A 23,497-nucleotide genomic window follows, 5' to 3' on the forward strand; every position below is an offset into this window, starting at 1 on the left:
AGGCAAACACACAGGTCACAGGCGATTCTGTACTACAATGTGCTGTCAGAGATCATGTTCAACGATCTGCATATTTCCGCTGGTTTGAGCAGAAAAATGCAATTTGTTTTCTGCTAAACTTCAGGCCTGAGGGGTGACAAGACCCTCATCAAATGCTCCTGCCCCTTCAGATCTGTGAAAGCATCACTACTCTCATCATCCTTGCTGTTCCTTTTTTCTTCCCGTCTCACCATTCACTCATTGTTCATGCGATATCGATTCCCAGAGGGGATTAACATTACCTCTAAATTCAGTCCCATATCTGAAACTGTGAAAGTCGACAAACGGGTAGTTTAAACTAAAGAGATGGTCAAAACTGGGCTGTTGTGCTCTTACACACACATAAAGCACCAGCAGCTGTCCAAACTCAGATTAAAGCAAGTATTTCTGCACATAAACAATATGCGTCTCTTGCTAAACCAGCCTATTTTGATGCCTCTAACGAAGAATGATTTTCTGAATAGCCTACATTTTATACAGTGTAATAAATAATAATATGTGGATCTGAAAGAGACCATCATAGTAGTGATGGGAAAGTCTTTTTCTTTTTATTAGGCCAGATAGAATCGTTATTTTAAACCGGTTCTTTGAAATTCCAGAGTGGATTAATTTATTACATGTGCAAAAACATTTAAACAAAGCCATTATCTTACTATGTTCTTCTATTTAAATGTTTTATGAATAACGGTATTACATTAATCAATTTAGTTGTTAGTTTGATGCAGCCCATGACCAATAACCTCATAAAATAGTGTATTTTAGCTCATAAAAGCAATTTAAAAAATATAAATTTGCAGTATACAATCTTAAAATTCTAATTTAAAGGGATAGTTCGGCCAAAAAATATTAAACCCATGATTTACTCACCCTCAAGCCGTTCGAGATGCATATGTCAATCATTTTTCAGACAAACACATTTTCAATTATTTTAGAAAATGTCTTAGATCTTTCAGTGGTTATAGAGCTGGTAAGTCCCGCCCCTTCTGCTAACCCCACTGGACCTCTAGATTGAAAAATCGTCAATGCAAGTGAATGTGAGAAATTAATTATTTTCTGGTCCCGTTTGAATTTTGCTATGAATGTGAACATATGTTGTCTGTGAATTTTTAATATAATGTTTCGTGTGAAGAATGCTACAATTTAGCAGGTAGAAGTTTGATACGGTTAGACTTTCTGTGAGAGCACTTTGTGGACTACAACTCTTCGCTGCTTCCAGACTGGAATCTGAAGAAAGAACAGCCCATTTGGTTTGAATGGTGACATTTGGGTACAAAACACACAGGCATCTCGATTTGTCTCCATAGATTATCGCAGCATTAGCACCGTGATTTGACAAGTGGAGGGAAAATGTGTTATGGGGTGACGTCACATAGGCCACATGTAGTCTTTCTCGTTATGTCTTTTCCACAACTGCTAGCCAAAGAATCATACAATATACTGTCAAACTCGTAACATGAAAAATTATATAAAAAATTCAAAGACAACATATGTTCACATTCATGGCACAATTCAAACGGGACCAGAAAATAATTATTTTCTCACATTCACTTGTATTGACGATTTTTCAACCTAGAGGTCCAGCGGGGTTTTACGGATGGGCGGGACTTACCAGCTCTATAATGTCAAGTTATGGGGTCCACCTCCTTCAAGTCCCAAAAATGTGCATGCATCCTTCACAAAAGTAATCCATCCGGCTCCAGGGGAATAAACGAAGGCCTTCTGAGGGTAATCCGTGCGGTTTTGTCGTAAAAATATACATATTTAAAACTTTATAAATGAAAATAACTGGCTTCCGGTGTGTCACTGTATAAGTCACTCTATAGTGATGGGTCCGGGCTGAGGACCCAATTAGTATGCCAGTAGTATGCCTGATCTAAATCTGTTCTTGCGATAACTTGTAGCTAACGTGAGCTGTTTTAGTGTTATTATGTGGTAGCTTTATGTAGAATGCTAAATCCCGCTGCTATATGCAAGGTAAGATTAAATTAAATTGTATATTGTATATGTAAATTGTGTATATTCTTTAGTTAATATGGATGGATGCCGGCGTATGACGTAGGACGTAGCGTAGGAAGCGTTGTGACGTAGAACGAACGCAACAGCACAGCCAGAGAGCAGAGCAAAACAAAACTCCACTCAGGATTTCCGCGATTTAAAAAACGTGTATTTAAAAGAAAATGTTGGAGGATTTTGATATTAGAGAAGAGGATATTGAGTTCTACATCACGACGCTTCCTACGCTACGTCCTACGTCATACGCCGACCCTTAAGACTTCCGTTCATCTTTGGAACACAAATGTTTTTGATAGCTAGACAGTTACTCAACTGAAACTGACGCTTCAAAAAGTTCATAAAGAGATTCTAAAACTAATCCGTATGAATTTAGCGGTTTAGTCCAAATTTTCTGAAGAGACTCGATCGCTTTATATGATGAACAGTTTTAATTTAGGCTTGTATTCACATATAAACATTGATCAGGACATAAACAGAAGCTCAATAAAACATGCTTGACGCGCAAGAACAAACTTCATTGGTTCTTGTGGAAGCTCTAACACGCGAGAATGAACCTCATTGGCTCTCACATGTCAAGCAAACAGTTTCCGTTTTCCATAACTGATGTGTGTGATTATAAATGTTTATATGTGAATAAAAGCCTAAATTCAGTCTGTTCATCATATAAAGCGCTCATGTCTCTTCACTTTAGGGTGAGCTATCCCTTTAATTAGTAATCTTGGCTGAAAATGCTTGAATAAAATGTCATTTTCGAATCTGCTTCTGCATGTATTGGTAAACATGACACACAGCCAAGTCGCAAAAACAATGCCAGAACGTTTCATTTGTTGATAGTTTTGCTAGCCAGTTAATGATGTAAAGTGATGGTTCACTGGAATTGCCGATATTGAGAACGTCTCGGATTCAATCAGATTCGTGAACAAAATAGTTGACTGGTTTTCTGAATCGACTCAACCGATTCCTTGAAAAGCAACGATTAGTTCACAGCAGATAAAGAATCATGTTAATTAAGTAACTTAGACATGTCAAATACAACCCAGCGCAAACAGACATGTACTGTAGGCTACGTGCATTTTTACTTTTACATTTGAACATGAAACATCAGCTTGTGAGGCTACTGCGCTAACTTAATCAACATTTATTGCATCTGTTGTTTTGAACTCATATTAAAGGGTCTGAGTGGTGGTCAGGTCAGCGGATCTTGGCAGGACTTGCTTGTATCTATCTCCTCCCTCTGTGACAGCACGTTTATCGGGGCACCACCACGCCTCGAGTCTGCTGTCGGTTTGCTCTCCCAGCCTCAAAAATATCACCATGCAACCTTCGTGCAGGACACTTCTACACATGCACAATCGTTCACCGCGTGATACTCACTTGCCCAGCTCCTCGTACAGCTGATATTCATCCGTGAAGCGCGTACATGTAGTCGTGGCCATGTCTTCCCGTCACGGACTCGGACACGCTTTAAGAATTAAAAATGTCCTAGATTAGGCGAGCTGGAGCGTCCGGGATATTCACCTCGATATTGCGCTCAAAAAAAAAGCCTGATATGTCTTGAAATGACAGGTTAATGGTGTGTAGGGTAGCGTGTATGCTGACAGCGGGAGATGGGTCTGTCTGCGGACTGCAAGAGAGGGGCAGGAAGTGGGCGTAACTTGAAGTTGTCCAAATCACACAGAACCACACGATATGTCAAACTCAAAACGAGATGTTGTAGGCAAGATGCCAGCTCGTTTAGAGACAACGGTAAGAATATTTTCCCGAGATAACCGTGTAAATCGAAGTGTTTAAGTCATATTGCCGCTTTTTACACTGCAGCAAGAGCAGAGCAAAGCGTGTGGAACTTTGAGCTGGTCAATCTGTGTCTCGCTGAGTGTCCCACAGATCGCCCTGGAGTGGTCACTTTCCATTATTAAAATGTAAATGCTTGGCTAAGATGTCACCTAATAGATGTAAACGCATAGATGTCGCCTAATTTATTGTTTTCTATACCAGTTTACGACAGTTTCCTCTTTATTTTTTGTGCAGCTGTGGTGCTTTTGAGTGACGATTCCTCATTTTGTCCTTTAACCCTCATTGTGTTGCCTTTCAATTAAAAGATTTTGTTATGGGTGTTGTTCATTTGTCTCAAAAGTATCATACGATTTGTTTGTCAGTGGTGCATTTAGCTGTTCATTAGTGCTGTTGAGTGTTGATATCAGTCAAAAGATCAGCAAAGCAGGCATACAATAAGATGTTTAAAATTATTTATTTTATAAAAATAAAAAAATAAATAAAGAAAGAGAGAAAGAAAACAATACATTTCAAATACATTATCAGTACCCTGGCCCTAATGCAGATTGCAGCTTGCTTTACTGGATACCAAAATAAGCATTTCTGTTCTTGAACATCTAAGAGTCAGTTTAATCAACTCTAGTATGTTCAGTTTAATGTTAAACTCGTGCGAGAGCGATTCAAAAGCATACAGTACGGTCTGTTCGCTCTAATTGCTCTCGCGGTACTTTGATATCATACACCGACCGGTCTATGCAAGCGCTGCTTCAAGTCGAAAAATACAGTGAACAACTTGAAGGGGGCGTAACTTGAAGGGGGCGTGAATTTAAGGGGCGTGACTTGAAGTGGGCGTAACTTGAAGTCTTGCAGGCTGCAGACATATTCTATTGGACAACGGGCGTCCTCACCCCCGCGCTGTGCTCCAATCGCCTGCCTTCAAAATAGACCGCGAGAGCGCGCTGACAGTTGACTCACTCTCGCCACCTGTCGGCGGACAGCAGAACTGGCGTGCGTGGGCGCGCTACTGCTTTACTGTTATTGTAACTCCAAATAGGGACAAACCATGAGGGGGGCTATTTGTATGTCGATGAGCTCTTACGTAATCGTGATAGTGTCCTGAAATCAAATAAGGCACCGAAGATAGACGAAAATAAAATATTAAATACTTGCAAATGTAGGCCTATTTAGCGTTTCGAAATATATACGTATACTGTATATTATTGTTTTAATTGTATTTTATTTATTCTGTTGTAATTTGTTAAGCACTTCACTATGTAAGGCACTATACAAATAAAATGTAATATTATTATTCATTTTATGTGCATGATAGGTCGGATTAAATGCGGTCTTTTACATGCACAAGGATAAATGTAAATACTTTTTCCACAGGGTAGGCTATTATTTTGAATGGGTGTTGACTGACATGCTTTTTCTGATCTTTCACATGTAAATGCAATACACAAAGTCATCATCGTGTGCCTTCAATTCTACTCGTTCTATTTGGAAACTGTTTTTATTATTATTATTAAAATGGTCAGATGCATTAAAATAATTTTTTGGCTAATGGTTCCATCATGTTTACCCATCACACATGCTCATTTGGATGTGTGTGTGTGTGTATTTTCAACCATTAGATAACGAACATGGACGCCCACTCGGATATTTCATGTACAGCTCAATGTCAACATCATTAACCCCAATTATACTAATTAGATTTGGTATCTGACTCATTATGAGTGTTTCTAGCTCTTTTTCAGCTCTCTGTGGAGGAGGAGCAGAAATTCACAAGAACATACATTGGAAAGAAGATCAATGCTAAAGAGATTCAGCCGAGAATGATTCAGAGCCAAGCACAAATTTACACTTATTTATTCATTTTTGGAGAGAAAAGTATTTTCTTCATACAAAACAAATAAATGGTTAAAACTGTAATGTTATGATCACATGCTGATGGCCCATTGAAAAATATCAATGACATTATCAAAAATTAAATATTGAGCTGCAACGAAACCAAAAATTCAATGAATACATTATTGCTTAAAATATTAATATGTACACTCTAACTCACCGCCAGTTGGGAAAATTCATGAATTCAATACAGAGTGTAAAATTCATGACGCAAGAGCAAATTAACATTTATAAATAATAAATATAAATAATAAACCACACTTCAAATACAGATTAATTAATCACTGAGTCTTTGATAGGAGTATAGAACAATATTCTGAATAGAACAGTATTCAGTCATTCTGAGCCCTTGAAAATTAAAGGACTAATCTTAGTATTCTGTGTTTCTCCTGGTCACATTGAATGTGACTTTACTAAACTCAAAAAATAAGTATTTCAGAGGTAAATGTTTGAAGACAGCAATGGCTACAAAGGTAGCAGTGGAGCTGAACTATCACAAAATGCTTTACAAATATTCCAAGACAGCCTTGGCTATAAGAAGAGACTGTCAAACAATAAGACGCAATGCATTGACATGAAGATGAAAAAGGAAATCGGCGTATGAAGCTCCACCGTTAGGACTCTTGTCCTCCACCAGGAGGCGCTGCAGAGACTCCTCCTCACAGCTCTCGCGCACCAATTTCAGCTGAACACAAACAAACACACTTATATAGAATCTATATAAACTATATACAATAATATAAATCAACTACGAACACAATAAAAAATATTTCAATACCACAATTGAAAGTGGAAGGAAAAACTGTTTGACCCAATAGGCCTACTGTGGTTTTAGCTGTGCCGATTTTTTTGTCGCAATAAGTTAATTCTGTGTCCACATCCTGTCAGTTCCTGAATGAAACATTCTGCAAATGAGGGGTGTGAGTCATTCACCTGGAGAGTAACAGCTGCCGAGGACTGCAGAGAGCATATGAGAGCTCTGGTGCTGACGGAGAGGGAGTTCTCAAGCACTGGAAGATTGATCTACAGAGAACACACGACACACACACACAACACTAAAGTGAAGTCAGAGCACTCAAAATCACAAGTGTGTCCTGCGGCGAGACATGCTGTACTCCACCTAAAACCACTTTAAATTCTTGTTAAATTATTACACTTTTTTTTGTAACACTCTAAGGTTCTGTAGTTAAAATTAGTTAAAGCTCCAATATGTAACAATTTTGTAATAAAATTTCCAAAAATAACTTGCACAGTGTGATATATTTCCTCCAGTGGTGTACTTACAATATCTTAAAAGTCTCCAAAGATTTTTTATTTCAGAGAAATTCCGATTTTAAATAACTGTCCTTCCCGGAAAAGAAATGTCGCCTCTCAGTGAAGCAATGTCCGCACTATCCTTTTTTTCCAGTGTGGACCAACGCTATCTCACGACCAATTCGTACGAATTCGTACGAATGATAAAAAGTTGGCTAATTCGTACTAATTCGTACGATCTAGCTCGTACGAATTTGTACGATTTGTCTAAACCCACGTGATGGGTAGGTTTAGGGGCGGGGTCACGGGTAGGTCATTCGTATGAATTCACACGAATTGGCCAATTCGTAAAATATGTACGATTTTGCAAAAATCGTACTAATTCGTACGAGCCAGGTCGTATGAATTCGTACGAATAAGCCACCTCGTAGAATTTGTACGTTTTCCCGTGAGATCGGGCTCGATATTCCACCACACCGGAATGTCACATGGTCAAATGCGGAAGTGGTGGTTATAGCGTTATTGCCCTCTATGTTATTGCCATAGACAGTATGGTTATAGCTGTTATGGATCACGATTACTCTTTGGCGAGTATTGAAGTGCTAACAAAACGAAAGCGTCCATATTCGGATACACGCAGACTGTGTGACAAACGGAGGAATAAAACCCGGATAAATATCGGCCAGGCGTTTTCGAGATGGAGAGAGCTGCGCAACAATCTTGGACTTGACAGAGACTCTGCTCTCACGAGTGTATTGAGAGACAGGTAAGCAAATAAATTTTTAACGTAATAGTTACAGTAAAGATGATTTTAATAGATATGAATTAATGACAAATAGCTGTAAGTTGTAACGGGATAATATAGCATAACATTTCACGTTCCTTGCAGTTCATTAATTATGATGACATAAAATAATACGATCAGACATACAGGTAATACAAAAACGAATAAATTACCTCATCCGTGATCATGATTCATTAATTCCTTTTAGATACATCGCTAGATGGTGAAAACGCATTAAAAACTACATCTCCCATCGTCACCTTCTTCATAGCATCATCAAGCTTCGCCTTTGTTATTGTTGGAAACTGTGCCCTCTTGTGGTCAAATTTTTTTACATATTGGAGCTTTAATGTATTAACTAATGATAACAATGAGCAATAAATTGCTTACAGTATTTATTCATCTTTGTAAATGTTAGTTAATAAAAATCCAGCTGGTCATTGTTTGTTCATGTTAGCTCACCGTGCATTAATTAATGTTAACAAATATTGATTTTAATAACATATTAGTAAATGTTGAAATTAATATTAACTAAGATTAATAAATGCTGAAGAAGTATTGTTCATTCTTAGCTCATGTTAACTAAGGTAATTAACTAATGTTAACTAATGAACCTTATTGTAAAGTGTTACCAATTTTTTTTCTACTTTAGAGATTATATATATTTTGACTTTAAAAAATGTGTCACACAAAGTAAACTATTTAAGTGAATTGATTTTCACTTAATATCAGCAAAATCAACATTACACCCAACCGTGTAAAAGTTTAGGGTCAGTAAGATATATCATTTTTAAAAGGTAGAGAAAGGCATATAGTTCATCATAACACCATAATATACATCATTTACATCATTTCCCAGCTACATTGCTAAAAGTACCCGATTTTTCATTTCATCAGAAAAATAAACCGGGATAATCTGGCTTCTCTTGAGACTCCACTGCTTTGCAGCATTTAATATTATGCTAAAGCCCAGGTTGCAAGGTATTTACATATAAACAACGTTAAAAACATGATTTTCACCACAGAGGGTCTTTAAAATCTATTCAAATCTATTCTACTTTATATAATATCATATCCAATAATTTTTTAAGAAATTATACTTTTATTCAGCAAGGATGCATTTAATTGATTAATAAATACAATATTGAAATTGAAAATAAATACATTTATAATGCTTCAAAAGATTTCCATTTCAAATAAATGCTGTTCTTTTGAACTTTCTATTCATCAAAAAATTCTGAAAAAAAATCTATACTGTTTTCAAAACTGATAATAATAAAAAATGTTTTTTGAGCAGCAAATCAGCACATTAGAATGATTTCTGAAGGATCATGTGACACTGAAGACTGGAGTTATGATGCTGAAAATTCAGCTTTGCCATCACAGGAATAAATATCATTTTAAAATATAATAAAAACTATTATTTTACATCGTAATAATATTTCACAATATTACTGTTTTTACTGTTTTTTTTTAATCAGACAAATGCAGCCTTGATGAGCAAGAAATACTGATTCAGATTCTCCCCCAGACGAATTGCTTCATTTTATCCATCAGTCAATTTGAACAAAGTCTGTTAAATGAATAAATGCAAATGTAAACGCCAACTCAACGTGTCCTTGTCTCACCTCTCCAGATGTGAGGTAGGAGAAGGAGTTGGTGTTGAAAAGCTGTAGAAGAGTAAGAGGAGGCACACAGCTGCCCACCCAAAGGAGCAGTGCCAGTGGGCAGTAGATCAGATACAGACCCCCTGGATCCAGACTAGAGACAGTGCAGCGCACGGCTTCCCCTAATGATGGCATGTTGGCATTATCAGCAGAGACAGACTGCAGGGGTGAGAAGAGAAAACACAGAGACTTTGGCGTTATCATGCATCAGGAGTGAAAGCATCAATATTTTAGGTGGAAGTTTGTTTTGGATTTAAATTTGACATTGCTTTTTTTAAGTTTGGTGTACTTCAGAAAACTTTTGACAGGTACTCTATGCAGACAAACTTTCATGGCACAAAGCTCCCATTTCAGCCCAACAAGACCATTTTTTATAGAAGTGTTTTACAAAAAGTGCTCTTATAGGTACAGTTTTCGTCATGTTCGATACTGAATATTAAATCACACAAACCCCTTTATCTGAACCTCTCAACTCTCTACGGACTCGCATATCCGCCGTGTTTGCAGTTTTTAAACACTTTGTAGCCCTTATTCGAATTCTCGTCCAACGCGCAATGGGTTGTGGGCAATATTAGCCGTTTGAGTGTGTACGGATCTTTTCTCTTTTGTAATGTCTCTCAGCCATCTCTCTTTCTACAGTCTCTCTTCAAATCTCCCTCTTGCTCACTCTCTCTCCTCCCCCATCATAAGTGGACACACCCTCTACTGCTGATTGGCTACAAGTGTGTTGTGGTGTTCGTCCCGATCTACTTTCAAAAGCGTTTCTCAGAAATTGCTTACTGCACCTTTAAGGTGAGCATTAGATGACAGGCAAAGGAAATCTAAAAGTAAAAATAAGCATTAAGCACAATTAAATATTTAATATTGGCTGATATAAATCCAATATTGATCATATATTGATAAGTTATACTGATAAATTACAAAATAAATCTATAATATCAGTTAACATTAAAAAGGTAGTAATATATTGTGCATAACCAATTAAAAATGTCGTTGGTGCCAGAAATCTTGACATAATAAGCAAAAAATGCTATAAATAGAGAGAGAGGGAGAGTACAGTAGATGCATTTATTGCTAATGCCATGAAGAATGTGACATCTCTAAATCCCACCATGTGCATAACAATCCAACTGAGAATTACAAATTCTTACAGACAGGTCTCATTTCACTGACTAATTTGGATGAACAGAATGTTCTAGATGTCTGTCTCTCACCAAAGGCAGAATAAGTGGGTAGAACTGAGAAGCAGTGCTCCGCGTGTCCATGGAGACAATGAGGCTACGCAGTTGTAGACGCTGATGTACAGAGCTACGCAGCCCAGGCAGCAGCACTTCACTCTTGCGCAGACTGTTAATGTAGGCAGGTACGGCTTTCAGAAACTGAGGAAGCACCAGCTGACAGAAAAAAGACACACAGAGAGATGAGAATGACATTCAAGACTTCATTATCCAAATGAAATAGGATTCACTTAGAATGGCTTCTCAGTAATATTATCTGTGCCTGCACCAGTAATAAGGCTAACGAATAGTAAAGTTAATTGAGATCAGAATATATATTATAACAGTATTGAAGACTCAATCTCATCTCTGATCTCATCTCCTCAAACTGTATTAATTTTTTTTTTATTTATTTTTTTATTGGAATCACGTATCATGGTTTTATATTTAACAAAAATGATTGCTCAATCTGAAAGTGTATGATAAAAGATTAAAAGCGAATGATTAAAAGCGTGTGCTGGTCCAGTAACTTATGAAAGAGATAATATGTGAAATATGTGAATAACTAACCTGTCCTGGGGACACAGAGGAAGTACAGCTGTGCTTCCTAAAGCAAGCCAACATCTCAGTAACCTCCGTCTGTAACTCCTCCCGCAGGGACTGCAGTGGGATCTCCAGTGCTAACGAATACACTGACTCACACACACATTGACAAAATAAAGTTAACAAAATTCAATTATAATCAAGAAGACTAGGCTCGGTGAAAAAAAAAAAAACTGATTACACATGGCTAATTATTTATAAGTGAATTTCTATACAATATTCATGTATTATGTATTATTTATACACTTCTGTTCAAAAGTTTGGGTTGGTAAGATTTTTCAATGTTTCATTTGATCAAAAAAATACAGTAAAAACTATAATATTGTGAAATATTATTACAATTTAAAATAACTATTGCATTTTAATATATTTTAAAATGTAATTTATTCCTGTAAAGCTGAATTTTCAGCATCGTTACTACATAGTCTTCAGTGTCACATGAATCTTCAGAAATCATTCTTATATGCTGATTTGCTGCTCAAGAAACATTTATTATTATTATCAATGTTGAAAACAGTTGTGCTGCTTAACATTTTTGTGGAAACTGTGATATATTTTTTTCAAGATTTTTTTAATGAACAAAGTATGAATCTTTTGTAACATTATAAATGCCTTTTGTCACGGCTTTCAATTTAATGCATCCTTGCTGAATTAAAGTATTATTTCTTAAAAAAATAAAAATGATAGGATATGATATTATATAAAGTAGGTAAATAGATTTTAAAGACCCCCTGTGGTGAAAATCATGTTGTTTATATGTAAATACCTTGTAACCTGGGCTTTAGCATAATATTAACTGCTGCAAAGCAGTGGAGTCTCAAGAGAAGCCAGATTATCCCAGTTTATGTTTCTGATGAAAAGAAAAATCGGGTACTTTTAGCAATGTTTATGTATATGATATATATTATGGTGTTATAATGAATTATATGCCCTTCTCCACTGACGTTCTGAGTTGTTCAAAGCGTTTCTAAGGATACTGTCTGACTTGGTTTGTGTCTCTGTCACATGGTTTGTGAAACATTAGCAACACATAATTAGCTGTTTGATAACACAGTCAAGCAAAAGGCTAATTATATGATTTACTGTTATGTGTCTGACATTGTAAAGAGCGATATCATTGTGCAGCATTACTACAGTAACTTGACTAAAGTTGGCCGAGTGGATCTCTGAGCTGGTGTGAGTGAGTGGAGGCGGGCCTAATTTGCATATTTATTGATCCACGTATATTAAATGAAGCAAGGGTGTAGAGTTACACTCAAGCTATTTTAAGACATGAATACTTTTTTTTCACAGGAAAAAACATTTAAATATATAATTTTGGTGATCAAAGATGAGTTTTAAGGAATAAAATGATTGATTACAGGGGGACTTTAAGAATTTTGTAGGCAGATTAGTCACAGCAAACACTGTTTTTATACTTTTCTTGCAGTAGAATGTGAGGAGCGTCTCAGCTTGGCTGCTTCTAAAGGTATCCAGCAGTTGATGGGAAGCAGACAGAATTACGGTGTGTATCCGAGTCCTGTTCTCTCCAGAGGAATTTATGTATGACAGCACAAACTACACCAGCAGAGGAGAAGGGAATTAAACAAATGAATAACAATAAATATAACAGTTGAACAACACACCAAATTATTTATCATATCCATTACTCTCAGATATGTATAACATATTAAGGATGTTTTCACACTTGTCCTTTTCAGGCGTCTGAACGCAGTTTGTCTCTCTTACACAGTTTGGAAGCTGTTGAAGTGTACGTTGTGAATTAATAATTTTAAAATAATAGAGATCTGCCAGAAGCAGCAGCCATAATGAACAGCGAATTTGTACGGAGGCATCCGATAATCAAACTAGAAACTACATTGGAATTCGCGAATGGAAAAATCAAGTGAGCCAGGACTGATTTGTGTTCACAATGGACATTTTTAGCAAACCGTACCGTCATCTGAAAGCGAACTGTACTCAGACTACCTCCCGAGATGGTCTCAGTTCGGTTCGGTTTTAAGGAGTCTGAGATCATTTGGAGTGTTCACATATGGGCCAAAAATCACGCAAACTGCGCTCAGACTAAAAATGGCCAAGTGTGAAAACACCATATGATTTATCCAATGACATTCCATCAATCCAACCTGTATGGCTACACCCCTTGTTTCATCCAAAGATTTGTTGTGAGTGAACTCAAATGCCAGAGCTGTGCAGCAATCAAACGCTGCTATGGAAACACAGCAGGAGTCGGGACCGGCGATGATGGAGCCATAGCAACCAGATATGCGCATCTCTGCAGAGAAATAGCGATTTAGATGCTAATAGACCCACCAGCTACATCTGGAATTCATGCAATGAATTCATGTTACAATCAAAGTGATTCTCAAGTATTCAAATGATTGGATACAATGTAATGTTTTATATAGACCAGGACCCATATATATATACAGTATGCTCTATGTCTAATATTATATTGATTACATTAAAAAAGTACATTAAACTACAGTCTAAATTACATTTAGTTGGTTAAAAGTCCAATTTGGTCACAGTTCCCCTCTGGAATCTGGGTATCTAGATTCTATCAAATGCCCCTTTGATTACCTTTACTGACAAAAACTCTGAGTTGAACTTTGAAGGCCATCTGCACGTTCACACATCTGCTCAGATCAGTTCGGAAACGTTCCTGTTCCATCTCTGGCTGCAAAAGAAAAGTACATGAAAAGATTTATGAAATGACACAGTTTGGGCATGTTCACACTGCATTAAATACGGTTGTCACTACTCTTCTGATTAATCGTGTTCTCTTCACACAGTTAAGTTATTTACAGGAGTGCCAACGGCATTCTGACCATGAAAATGTCACTCTAGAAAAATTCAGGTGGTGATAACTGTAACTACAATAAATCTGCATAGTGTATAGAACCAAACTGAATGACTAGTTGCTAACACAGTGATGCCACACTCTTTTAGTCACTGATAAGTTGTTACTAGAAAGTTACAGAAATAGAGGTACACTTACACAACCGTTTTTAAGTTTAGGGTCAGTAAGATTCATGTAAAAAATAAACAAATACTTTTATTCAGACAGGATGCATTACATAGTTCAGTAAGAGATTTATGGACTTTCTATTCATCCAAAAAAAATCCTTAAAAAACCCCATCATGTTTTCATGGTTTCCACAAAAAAATATTAAGCAGCACAACATTAATAATAATAAGAAACGTTTCCTTCTTTCTAAAAAAATTATAATAATAATAAAAAAAAGAATTGTGATAACATTTCAGTTTTTACTGTATTTTAATAAATCCAGCCTTGGGATTGACTCCTTTATTCCATACATACATAGAATTATAATTTTAAGGATTCACTCTCACATTTAAATGTGAAAGTCAAAAGTCAAAAACACATACTGTAAATGTTTTAGAAAACCTGAACATGAATACTGAATTTGTTTATGAGAAAAAAGAAATAACAGAATATATAACAATGTAAAAATATCACATCACACAAAATATATCTGACAGGTCACTAATAGTTAAACAGGAACTATAATAAACGAGAGTATAATACTGTATACTATACACTATATACAGTATAAAAAAATACTATAATGAAAGATAACTAGGATGTAGCAAAGAGCTTGATGATTCTACACATTTCCAGTGAATCTTAAATCTGTATTATCTGTTTACTTGTCATTTGGCAGGCATTTTTCATTCAATCCTACAGTACACTAATTGCACTAATTGTCCTCTTGGAGCAGTATACTATGGAGCCCAGAAACCCTAGCGGCACACCTTCTTCCAGTTAATTGGACTCTACAAACACTTTGAATTAGCAGCAGAGATTTGTAACAAGTACCAACCATTATGACATTCCAGGCTAATTCTCGAGGCAGCCATTGGGTTGTTTGGAAATTTCAATTCTGTGCAGCAGTTTTAGAGTAATTGGGCTCTAAGGTTTTCAGACAAGCTTCTTCTGACATAATAGGTCACAAGGGTGTAGTTGATGTCAACAAAGTGCACATGGCATTTATTACCTGTAGACTGTCATAGCAGATGAGCCCACCCCCTGTGAGAAAGGGGATGTGCCCTGGCCAAGCTCCGCCTACTTCTTGATGGGAGAACACAAACATGTGCACGCTGCAGCCTTGATTGACACACTCTTTAGCCAACGAAGTCGAAGAATCTGGTCCTTGGAAAATGGACTAATATGAAACCAAGAACAAGCAGAGAAAGAAAACACTATTTGATAAACCTCAAAACTAACGATATAGACAAAAAATAATTGCATGTTCTTTAATTCACCTTCACTTTACTAGAGCTGAAGAATCCAGAGGAGCTTTTCTGAGTTGTGCCTTCAGAAAAAGGTGAGGAATGAAATATCAATAATTTGCCAGGAGACCCTGAAGCCTATTGAAATGAGAGATAAGAGATTAATAAAACAACATTTGCTGCAACAACACTGAATCTTCCAGCAAGGGCATGTGCATGTATTTAAGAATCATGTTAAGGCTCTTACCTGAAGAATCTTCAGTCCTGCAGAAACAGGAAGCTCTTGTGAGCTGGATCTGTTTTCCAATTCAGGACTGAAAAGCACAATTTCCTGTAGAACTCTGTCCAAGAAGAAGGTGTTATTTTTTTAAACGTTTGACTTTTGTATTAACATTACATTTTATTGGTAGAACAACTGCTATGTGAAAACCTCTCAGCTATGTGTATGCAGTCTTTCAGTGGCACCAGAAGGCCCTCCACCACAGGAAGTTCCAGCTCCTCACAGTCAGTGATGACCATCATGTGGGGGCGGGACAGAGCTGGGCTCAGGTTATACAGATGGATCCGGCTGTCATAGGTCATCAACCCCACTCGAAGATCTGATTGGTCAGTTTCATCAGGTCTAAAACAATGAGACAAAATTCACATGTCATATTACTTCCATAATGAGTTTAAATGTAAATGAAAATGTAAAGAGGGACTAGATTTTAAACTACTGGACTACATGGTGAAAATTGTAAATGTTAATGTCCCTTACCCATTTAAAGCTTGCAATTGAGAACTAATCTGCTGACAAATGTGGTCTAGCTGTCCCGTTCTCATTGCACTGGCAGAAATATCTATCGCCATCAGCAACACAGCAGCTTTGCCCTGTTTAGAAGTGAAAATGATGAACTAAGAAAAAATCTGTCTGGATCTGTCAGATAAAAACTGAAATTTGTATGTGCATTACTGTTCAAAAGTCTGAGGTCGGTAAGATATTTTAAAAAAATGTTTTTGAGTCTCTTATGCTCACGCAGGCTGCATTTGTTTATTAAAAATTACAATAAAAACAGTAATATTGTGAAATATGATCACAATTTAAAATAACTGCTTTGTTTTAATATATTTTAAAATGTAATTTATTCCTATGATGGCAAAGATGAATTCTCAGCATCATTACTCCAGTCTCAGCGTCACATGATCCTTCAGAAATCATTCTGATATGCTGATTTGGTGCTCAATCAGTGCTGCAGTTGTATAACAGTTCTGCTGCTTAATATTTTTGAGGAAACCATACTTTTTTTCAGGAGTATTTAGAAAGTTCACAGGAACAGGATTCATTTCAAATAGAAATCTTTTGTAATGTTATAAATGTCAATTTAATGCGTCTTTGCCGAATAAATGTATTAATTTCTTTAAAAAAAAAAAAAAAATCTTATTGACTGTATATTTTATATAAAACATGATCATGCTTTGAACTAGTTGTTTGTATTAATCCTGACCATGACTTTTTGAACTCCTGTTACAAAATATCCTTTCCTTTGTGTGAGATCACGACAACATTCAAATACTGATGTGTAACACAGCAAAATCAGTAACATGGTACAATACAATAAATTACAATCAAAGTAGAACGTAACAGAGAAGAAATAACAAATCCATTCCTGACCGTCTGTTTCTCCAGGATCTCGTATGAGCCAAGACTGAGCTCAGGTTTTTTTTCCCAGTCAACACGGCGGCCCTGATTAGTGGGCTGATAGAAACGCCATGACACTATGAGAAAAACACATGTTTGAGCCAAGATGGCAGCACATATGTGCACAGCTTTAACCTGAGAATGACTGTAGGTCAAACAACACATACCTTCGGTGAGTTTGTCACAGAAAGGACAGTAGAATCTTTGCCCGCAGTCCTGCCAGCTCATAGCAGGGCTCATGAAGGCCCCGCAGTGCACACAGCCCTTAACACAATCTCCTGCCTCACACACTGGCACATCACGCTGTGGAAAACATTCACAAAACACATGTAAAAGAGTAGTTCATATTTAAATGACTGAGGACCATGTGGATGTGACAACATGACTCAAACCAACCCAAACCAAACAAGACAAATAAAAGTGACATTTTCTTTAGGATAGCTTTTTAATTTTGAACACCCCTAAATACATGTTTTCTGTTTGTTTGTTTTTCCATACATACTTCTCCTCTCTCAGGCCTGGCAAGCGGACACACGATTGCACCCAGCGGGAGATGACTCTTCTGAGCTGACTGCGCCTCCACAGGGAAGCTGTAGGTCGTACAGCGGATAAAACGAGATGTTGCATTACCTGTGAAGCAAAAAAAAAAGAGTATACACTGTGTTGTACAATATTAAAATCTTGTTTTTACTTATAACAACCTAAGGTTTTGTTAATAAGTAGTTTTTAAAAAGTAACCATGTACAGTATTCTAACAATTTTTGCCTATTTTGCCATTTATGCCGTATAAAGGTGAAACTTTTTTTCTTTAAATTGGTGCTTCATGACTAGAGAAAACAGAGAAAAAGAGCTGTGGAAAAAGGGCACTTAAACACCCATAATGCACTGGGCTAAATCCGGCTGTCCGTGAGTAGGGATAAAAAGAAATGTGTCGATTTCACAAAAGCCCTGATAAAGATTTATTTTTGGCATTTTTGCCTTCATTCAGATAGCAGTTGGAGAGAGGACAGGAGGCGAAGTGGGAGAAAGAGGGGGGCAGGATTGTGAAAGGACCACTAGCCTGGGACAAACCTGGGTCGCCCAAAGTGCAATTGCACTGTACATGTCGGAGCGCTGCCATTAGGCTATTGGCTCTGACAGGGCATAGGACATTTGCTGAAATAAACAAGATATCTCGGTGCAAGAAACATGGAAAAAGACTGAACATTGTTCATAAACTACTGACACTGTAACAATACAAAGCTGTATTTAATGATTAATGATTAAAATTGGTATTAGTAGTAGTAATTGTCACGGTGTCAGGTTGTGTTCTCCAGGTGTCCACTAGATGTCCTCCTTCCTCACGGTGTCTGTCACGTTTTGAACTACATTCCCCACGATCCTTGTCTCATCATTGCACTCAGCTGTCCCTTGTCATTAATCATTGCACTCAGCCAATTCCCCATTAGCGTTGTCATTTCCTGTGTATATAACCCTGTCTGTTTTAGTATGTGTTACGGAGTCCTTGTTGTAATTATCACGCCACTTCCGAGTTCTGTTCTTGCCTGTTTTCTTGTGTCTATTTATGTTGGATTGCTATCTTGGTTTTGACCCCTGCATGGACTGTTTCTGAGTAACGGATTACCCTCATTAAAAGATACATACTGCAATTGGATCTTCTCTCTGTTTCCTATGTGTGGATCGTGACAGTAATAGTAGTATTTAATAATAATAATAATAATTATTATTATTATTATTACTATTCTTCATTAATCTAATAATGATTATACTAAACAGCTAATTAATATTATAAGGATTTAATCATAGAAATAATTATTTCACTCATAACTTTTAAAAAATAGCCTAATTTAAAAAAGAACAGTAGAGCTGTGATGGAAATGGAAAGCATATTGTGTGTTTGTCCTAGTGTCAGCAGGACTCCATCATTAATGTGCTGCTGTATTTATGAGATTGAAAAACAGCATCTGTGTTTGAGATAAGAATGTTTGTTTATAGGAGCAACAGCTGTCAATATTTTTTTTTACCTTTGTGTGTCTGGCTCCATCATTGTCTGAAAGTAAGTTAAAGTCAATATAATGTCGACAAAGGTACAACAAAGCTGTTGTGATAAGAAAAGAAACCAGATGCATCACATTTATTTTTTATGCGAATTTGGGAAGGAAGTCAAAAGATGTGGATAAATTTGGCAGGAGTGATGGTACCTCTGTCCTCCAAGGTGCATTGTGTTGAGGAGAGAGGAGGAACTGAAGATTTGGACTCTGAAACAAACACTTTCCCTTCCCACTGGATCTTGTCCTCGTTAATCACCTGGACCTGTACATTTAGGAGACATGTCTTGATGAGCTGTCTTGATGGAAGCATCACTGAATAAGGAGGACAGTTCATTTACCACACTGGGTAGAAGCTGAGGATCCAGGCCGTACCGAGACTCCGTCTTAGAATTTGACACTGGACTCATCTGACAAAAGAAAGGAAAAGAAAGTGATCCTTCAGGAATTTCAGTACATATGCTTCTATAATTGAGGAGACTGAGACAATTAAAACAGTGCAAATGTAATACTAAATATCCTCAACCACATACAAGCTATACTGTTCACACTGTTCAGCCATTCGGGGAAAAAGTTTGATTGTGAAACTTTTCTTTTTCAAACTGAGGTATTAAAGTGATTTCATTTGATTTCTAGAAATGTTCTTATGCTATCTGTGTTGTGATGCCTTTTTTAAAATTAATATATTTTTATTTAAGCACTAAATTTGTGATAAAAGTTAAGGCAGATGCTTACACTGTCACTGGTAGAAACTAGGGCTGTCAATCGATTAAAATTTTTAATCGCGATTAATCGCATGGTTGTCATGAGTTAACTCGCGATTAATCGCATTTAATCGCACATTTTTTATTTGTTCTAAATATACCTTAAATTAATACTTTTCAAGTTTGTAATACTCTAATCAACGTGGGCATTGATAAATATAGATGCTTTATGCAAATGTATGTTTATTATTGAAACCATAGTCAATATAGCATGAAGACGAGACATGTTTCAAAGGTCATAGATGTTTTTCAAAGAACTTGTTCATGTCTATTAGACACATGTAGAAAGAAAAAAGAAATACCAGGTTCCCATTACTTCTCTTTCTTTGCACTGAGCAATTTACTAACACAAACATGTTTAGATTTTTGCATGACAGGGCAGCTCTTCTGAAAATGCAAAAATGTACATTTAGCATTTATTATTACATTGTAGTTTGTCTCTCTCTGTTCCCATTTTGATGAAGCTAAATTCTCAATACATTCTCAATAAAACGTATATTTTACTGTTTCTGTTGTCAAACAACGGAATGAATTTGAAATGGTGACTGAAACGCGACCAAATAAACATAACCAGCTCTCCCTTCCAAGACGTTAATCTGCACAAAAATTCTGATAATCGAGCCGTCGTCTGGTGAAATCAAATACACATAAGCTAAAGACAATATCCGTGCTCTGATTTCGGCTATAATTGTAAAATTAGAGAAGCAACATAATATCTGTGTTTAACTGAATTAAAGCGCTGCTCCTCCGCGTGAGACGCAGAGAGAGAGAGAGAGAGAGAGAGCGAGAGAGAGAGAGGCGCGCGCGCGTGCTGGGAGAGCAGTACCGGCGGTACCGGTATATTCTCAGAAACTAAATAAGGTTTGGGCGCTTTGTTGAAGGGAAAAAAAAATCGCTAAAGGGGTCTGCAATGTGGCTAAGTTGCCAACACTGTGTATCTGCATTTCTCCAACTAGGTTTTGGGCCACGGGTCAAACAGAAAATACGCGCTGCGTTAATCGTCCGTTAAAAAAATTAGTGCCGTTAATATGATTTTGCGTTAACGCGTTATTAACGCGCTAAATTTGACAGCCCTAGTAGAAACATTACAAGATTTTAAATAAATTAGTTTTTCTCTTATATTTTACAATATGTAATTATCTAAAAATACATGTTAATATTTCTTAAAAGCATCTAGTTAAACACACCGTCCAACATATTTTACTAAGAAGAATTTAATCCATTTAAAAAAAAATAATACAATGTAGAATTACAGTGATAAATTTAGTTTGAATGCATATTATTCTAAAAAAGTATCTTGAAATTCATCCGGAAAAAGTATCACAGGTTCCAAAAAAATATTAAGCAGCTCAACTGTTCAAATCAGCATATTCAATTTTTTTGAAAGAAATTATATATACTGTATAATATAAAGTATAATGAGTAGAATATTTGAATTACTTTGCGAGTTATGAATAAATTATAATAAAATAAAAATAAAATAAATAAAGTGGTACAATATCCCCCGATCTCCCCTACATTGTCATGCTCTCACTGGTAATGACTCTGAGTAGCTTCTCTGTGGCATCCCTTGAGTCGTCATATTGGTGATCTCAGGAACAGGCTTAAACGCATCTGTGACAAGAGAAGACCAAAAATTGTTGAAATTTAAAAAAAAAGATAATTATATATATATATTAAAAAATAAATATATTAAAAATCGAGGGTCTATTAGGGGTACCCTGGTGGCTTTGCTGTGAGGGGTCCCAGTACAGTGACTGAGGCCGATGGCCTGTGGTAACTGTTGTATTGGCCATCGGGGTCACGCTCATTGCTGCACTCCGGTGATCTGGGTAGTGATATGGAGGAGGTGGACAGCTGGCTGGAGGCATGGTTGGGGTCCTGTGGCTCTGTCCGGCCCATGGCTGCGGTGGTGGATGGGTAAAACTCTGGTTTACTGCAGGAACCTCCATTCCATGACCAATTCAGCCAACCTTTATAGAGCAAAGCCATTCGGTTTCAAGAACATCCCAGATTAAGACCTAAACTGCAGTATGTATGCATGACGCAATTGCAAGCCTGTCAAAAAATATAGATATACAGATTTGGATAATATATTTATATAGATATACAGATTCGGTCAATTTACATGCTGTATCAGCCATGTCAAACAGTGATCAGCTGATCGTCCGCATCACACCAGTATGAATGTGCTCCTCCCCCGTCGCTCGTATTCAAACACTTACCTATTTATTTGATTGCTGGGTACTGAGAAAATGGAAATTTACCGTGTTATGCGTCAGGTTAGGAGATTTCAGCACGAGTCGCCCTGTAATTGAGGGAGATAGCCAGTTTTAATACGGAAATACGGGTACTGATGCAGAACAGAAGTCGGTCGCCTGGGTTACCTTCAGCTCACATTAATGTTTGTCTTCAGTTTCGTCACTGCTTAGATGGTAGAAATCTCAAAACGCATAGAAACATAATTAACATTTCAGTAGTTTAAGAGGCCCTTTGTCATCCGCACTAAAAGCATACCGTATTCAGTATGTCCTACGCGGACAGTGAATTCTGTCCGTCTCTCATCTAAATTGTCGTTGCAATATCATCATTATCCCCTCAAGGTGGCAGGACTGCGCCACCAATCATCAAAGTGGACTTCCCATTGATTTGTATAAGCCCTAAATGGGCCAGTGACAAATAAGGACTGAAAATACTTATGAAAACACAATTTAATTTACTTTACACGGTGTAAAATGTATTCAGAATTTTTACTAAAATGAATATGATCAACATCAATCAAATGTTTCACTGAATCCACAAATCTACAAACGGTCCAACAGATTTATGTTGTTTATTTAAGTTCAGTGATGAAAAGTGAGTAAAAATTTGTATGCACTCTAAAATTTGGTTAAAAACATTCATATTGTTTTTAATTCATCTGCTGTTTAAATATATTACAGAACCCAGCACAATGGCTTGATTATATCAGCTCATTTTTTCAAATGACTATTTTTTTTATCTCCAGATGAACCTGAATTCTTCCAGATAAACTTAAATCCTTTAAAAGTTTGTAAATACACAACACAACCATTGTGTTTACATAATGGTTTTATTTAGGATGAATAGGCCTACAGCTCCTAATACAGCGTACTGTATGCACACATACAGCGTTAACTCTTTAATGACCCAGGAACTCATTTCACCCTCTACCCTATTCTCTTTTTTTTTTTTTTTCTATCCCTTCAGTATTCCTTAACTTTTCTGTTATGAATTGTGTGAAAACAAGAAAAAGTGAATAAATAAATAAATAAATACCTTTGGTTTATTATACTGTATACATGTGGTTAGTGTGCAAGCAAACTAATGGCTTGTGTTAGAGAAGTAAACAGTGTACAGTTTCCTATATGAACAGTGTTCCTCTGTGCAGCACAGTATGTTTGACAGCCAGTTGTGTCTTAATATATCAATTCAATCCAGAGGTTATGAATCCTGTTCTTTAATTGGCAAGAT

The 23,497-nt window shown here is 36.7% G+C and overlaps 2 protein-coding genes across 15 annotated transcripts in view; both read right to left on the reverse strand.

The window, feature by feature from the left end:
- Positions 1–3,686, reverse strand: part of camk2b1 (calcium/calmodulin-dependent protein kinase (CaM kinase) II beta 1) — a 65,506-nt gene extending 61,820 nt beyond the window's left edge. For 8 of the 14 annotated variants that reach the window (XM_081366512.1, XM_081366517.1, XM_081366513.1 and 5 more), the window contains exon 1: positions 3,427–3,671. In XM_081366512.1, coding sequence (XP_081222638.1) covers positions 3,427–3,488 — 62 coding nt within the window. In that variant the 5' untranslated portion in view covers positions 3,489–3,671. Of the gene's footprint in view, positions 1–3,426 lie in introns of all 14 variants that reach the window. The other 6 variants (XM_081366518.1, XM_081366520.1, XM_081366521.1 and 3 more) reach the window with 1 other exon arrangement.
- A 1,981-nt stretch (positions 3,687–5,667) lies between these two features.
- On the reverse strand, positions 5,668–22,320 carry LOC308690242 (protein transport protein Sec24C). Its single transcript, XM_081364598.1, has 21 exons — positions 22,273–22,320; positions 21,726–21,978; positions 21,540–21,619; positions 19,583–19,651; positions 19,395–19,506; positions 17,696–17,823; positions 17,361–17,496; positions 17,167–17,270; positions 16,273–16,385; positions 15,946–16,137; positions 15,763–15,856; positions 15,549–15,653; positions 15,281–15,448; positions 13,842–13,938; positions 13,385–13,533; positions 12,677–12,815; positions 11,226–11,347; positions 10,653–10,832; positions 9,400–9,597; positions 6,667–6,756; positions 5,668–6,418 (listed from the first exon to the last, which is right to left on the reverse strand). The coding sequence occupies exons 2-21, from the start codon at positions 21,955–21,957 to the stop codon at positions 6,281–6,283; spliced, it is 2,646 nt and encodes an 881-aa protein (XP_081220724.1). The 5' UTR covers positions 21,958–21,978; positions 22,273–22,320; the 3' UTR covers positions 5,668–6,280.
- Positions 22,321–23,497: the final 1,177 nt, after the last annotated feature.

This window comes from Scardinius erythrophthalmus, assembly GCF_964197995.2.
Source record: "Scardinius erythrophthalmus genome assembly, chromosome: 5".
In the NCBI taxonomy this organism is placed as follows: Eukaryota; Metazoa; Chordata; class Actinopteri; order Cypriniformes; family Leuciscidae; genus Scardinius; species Scardinius erythrophthalmus.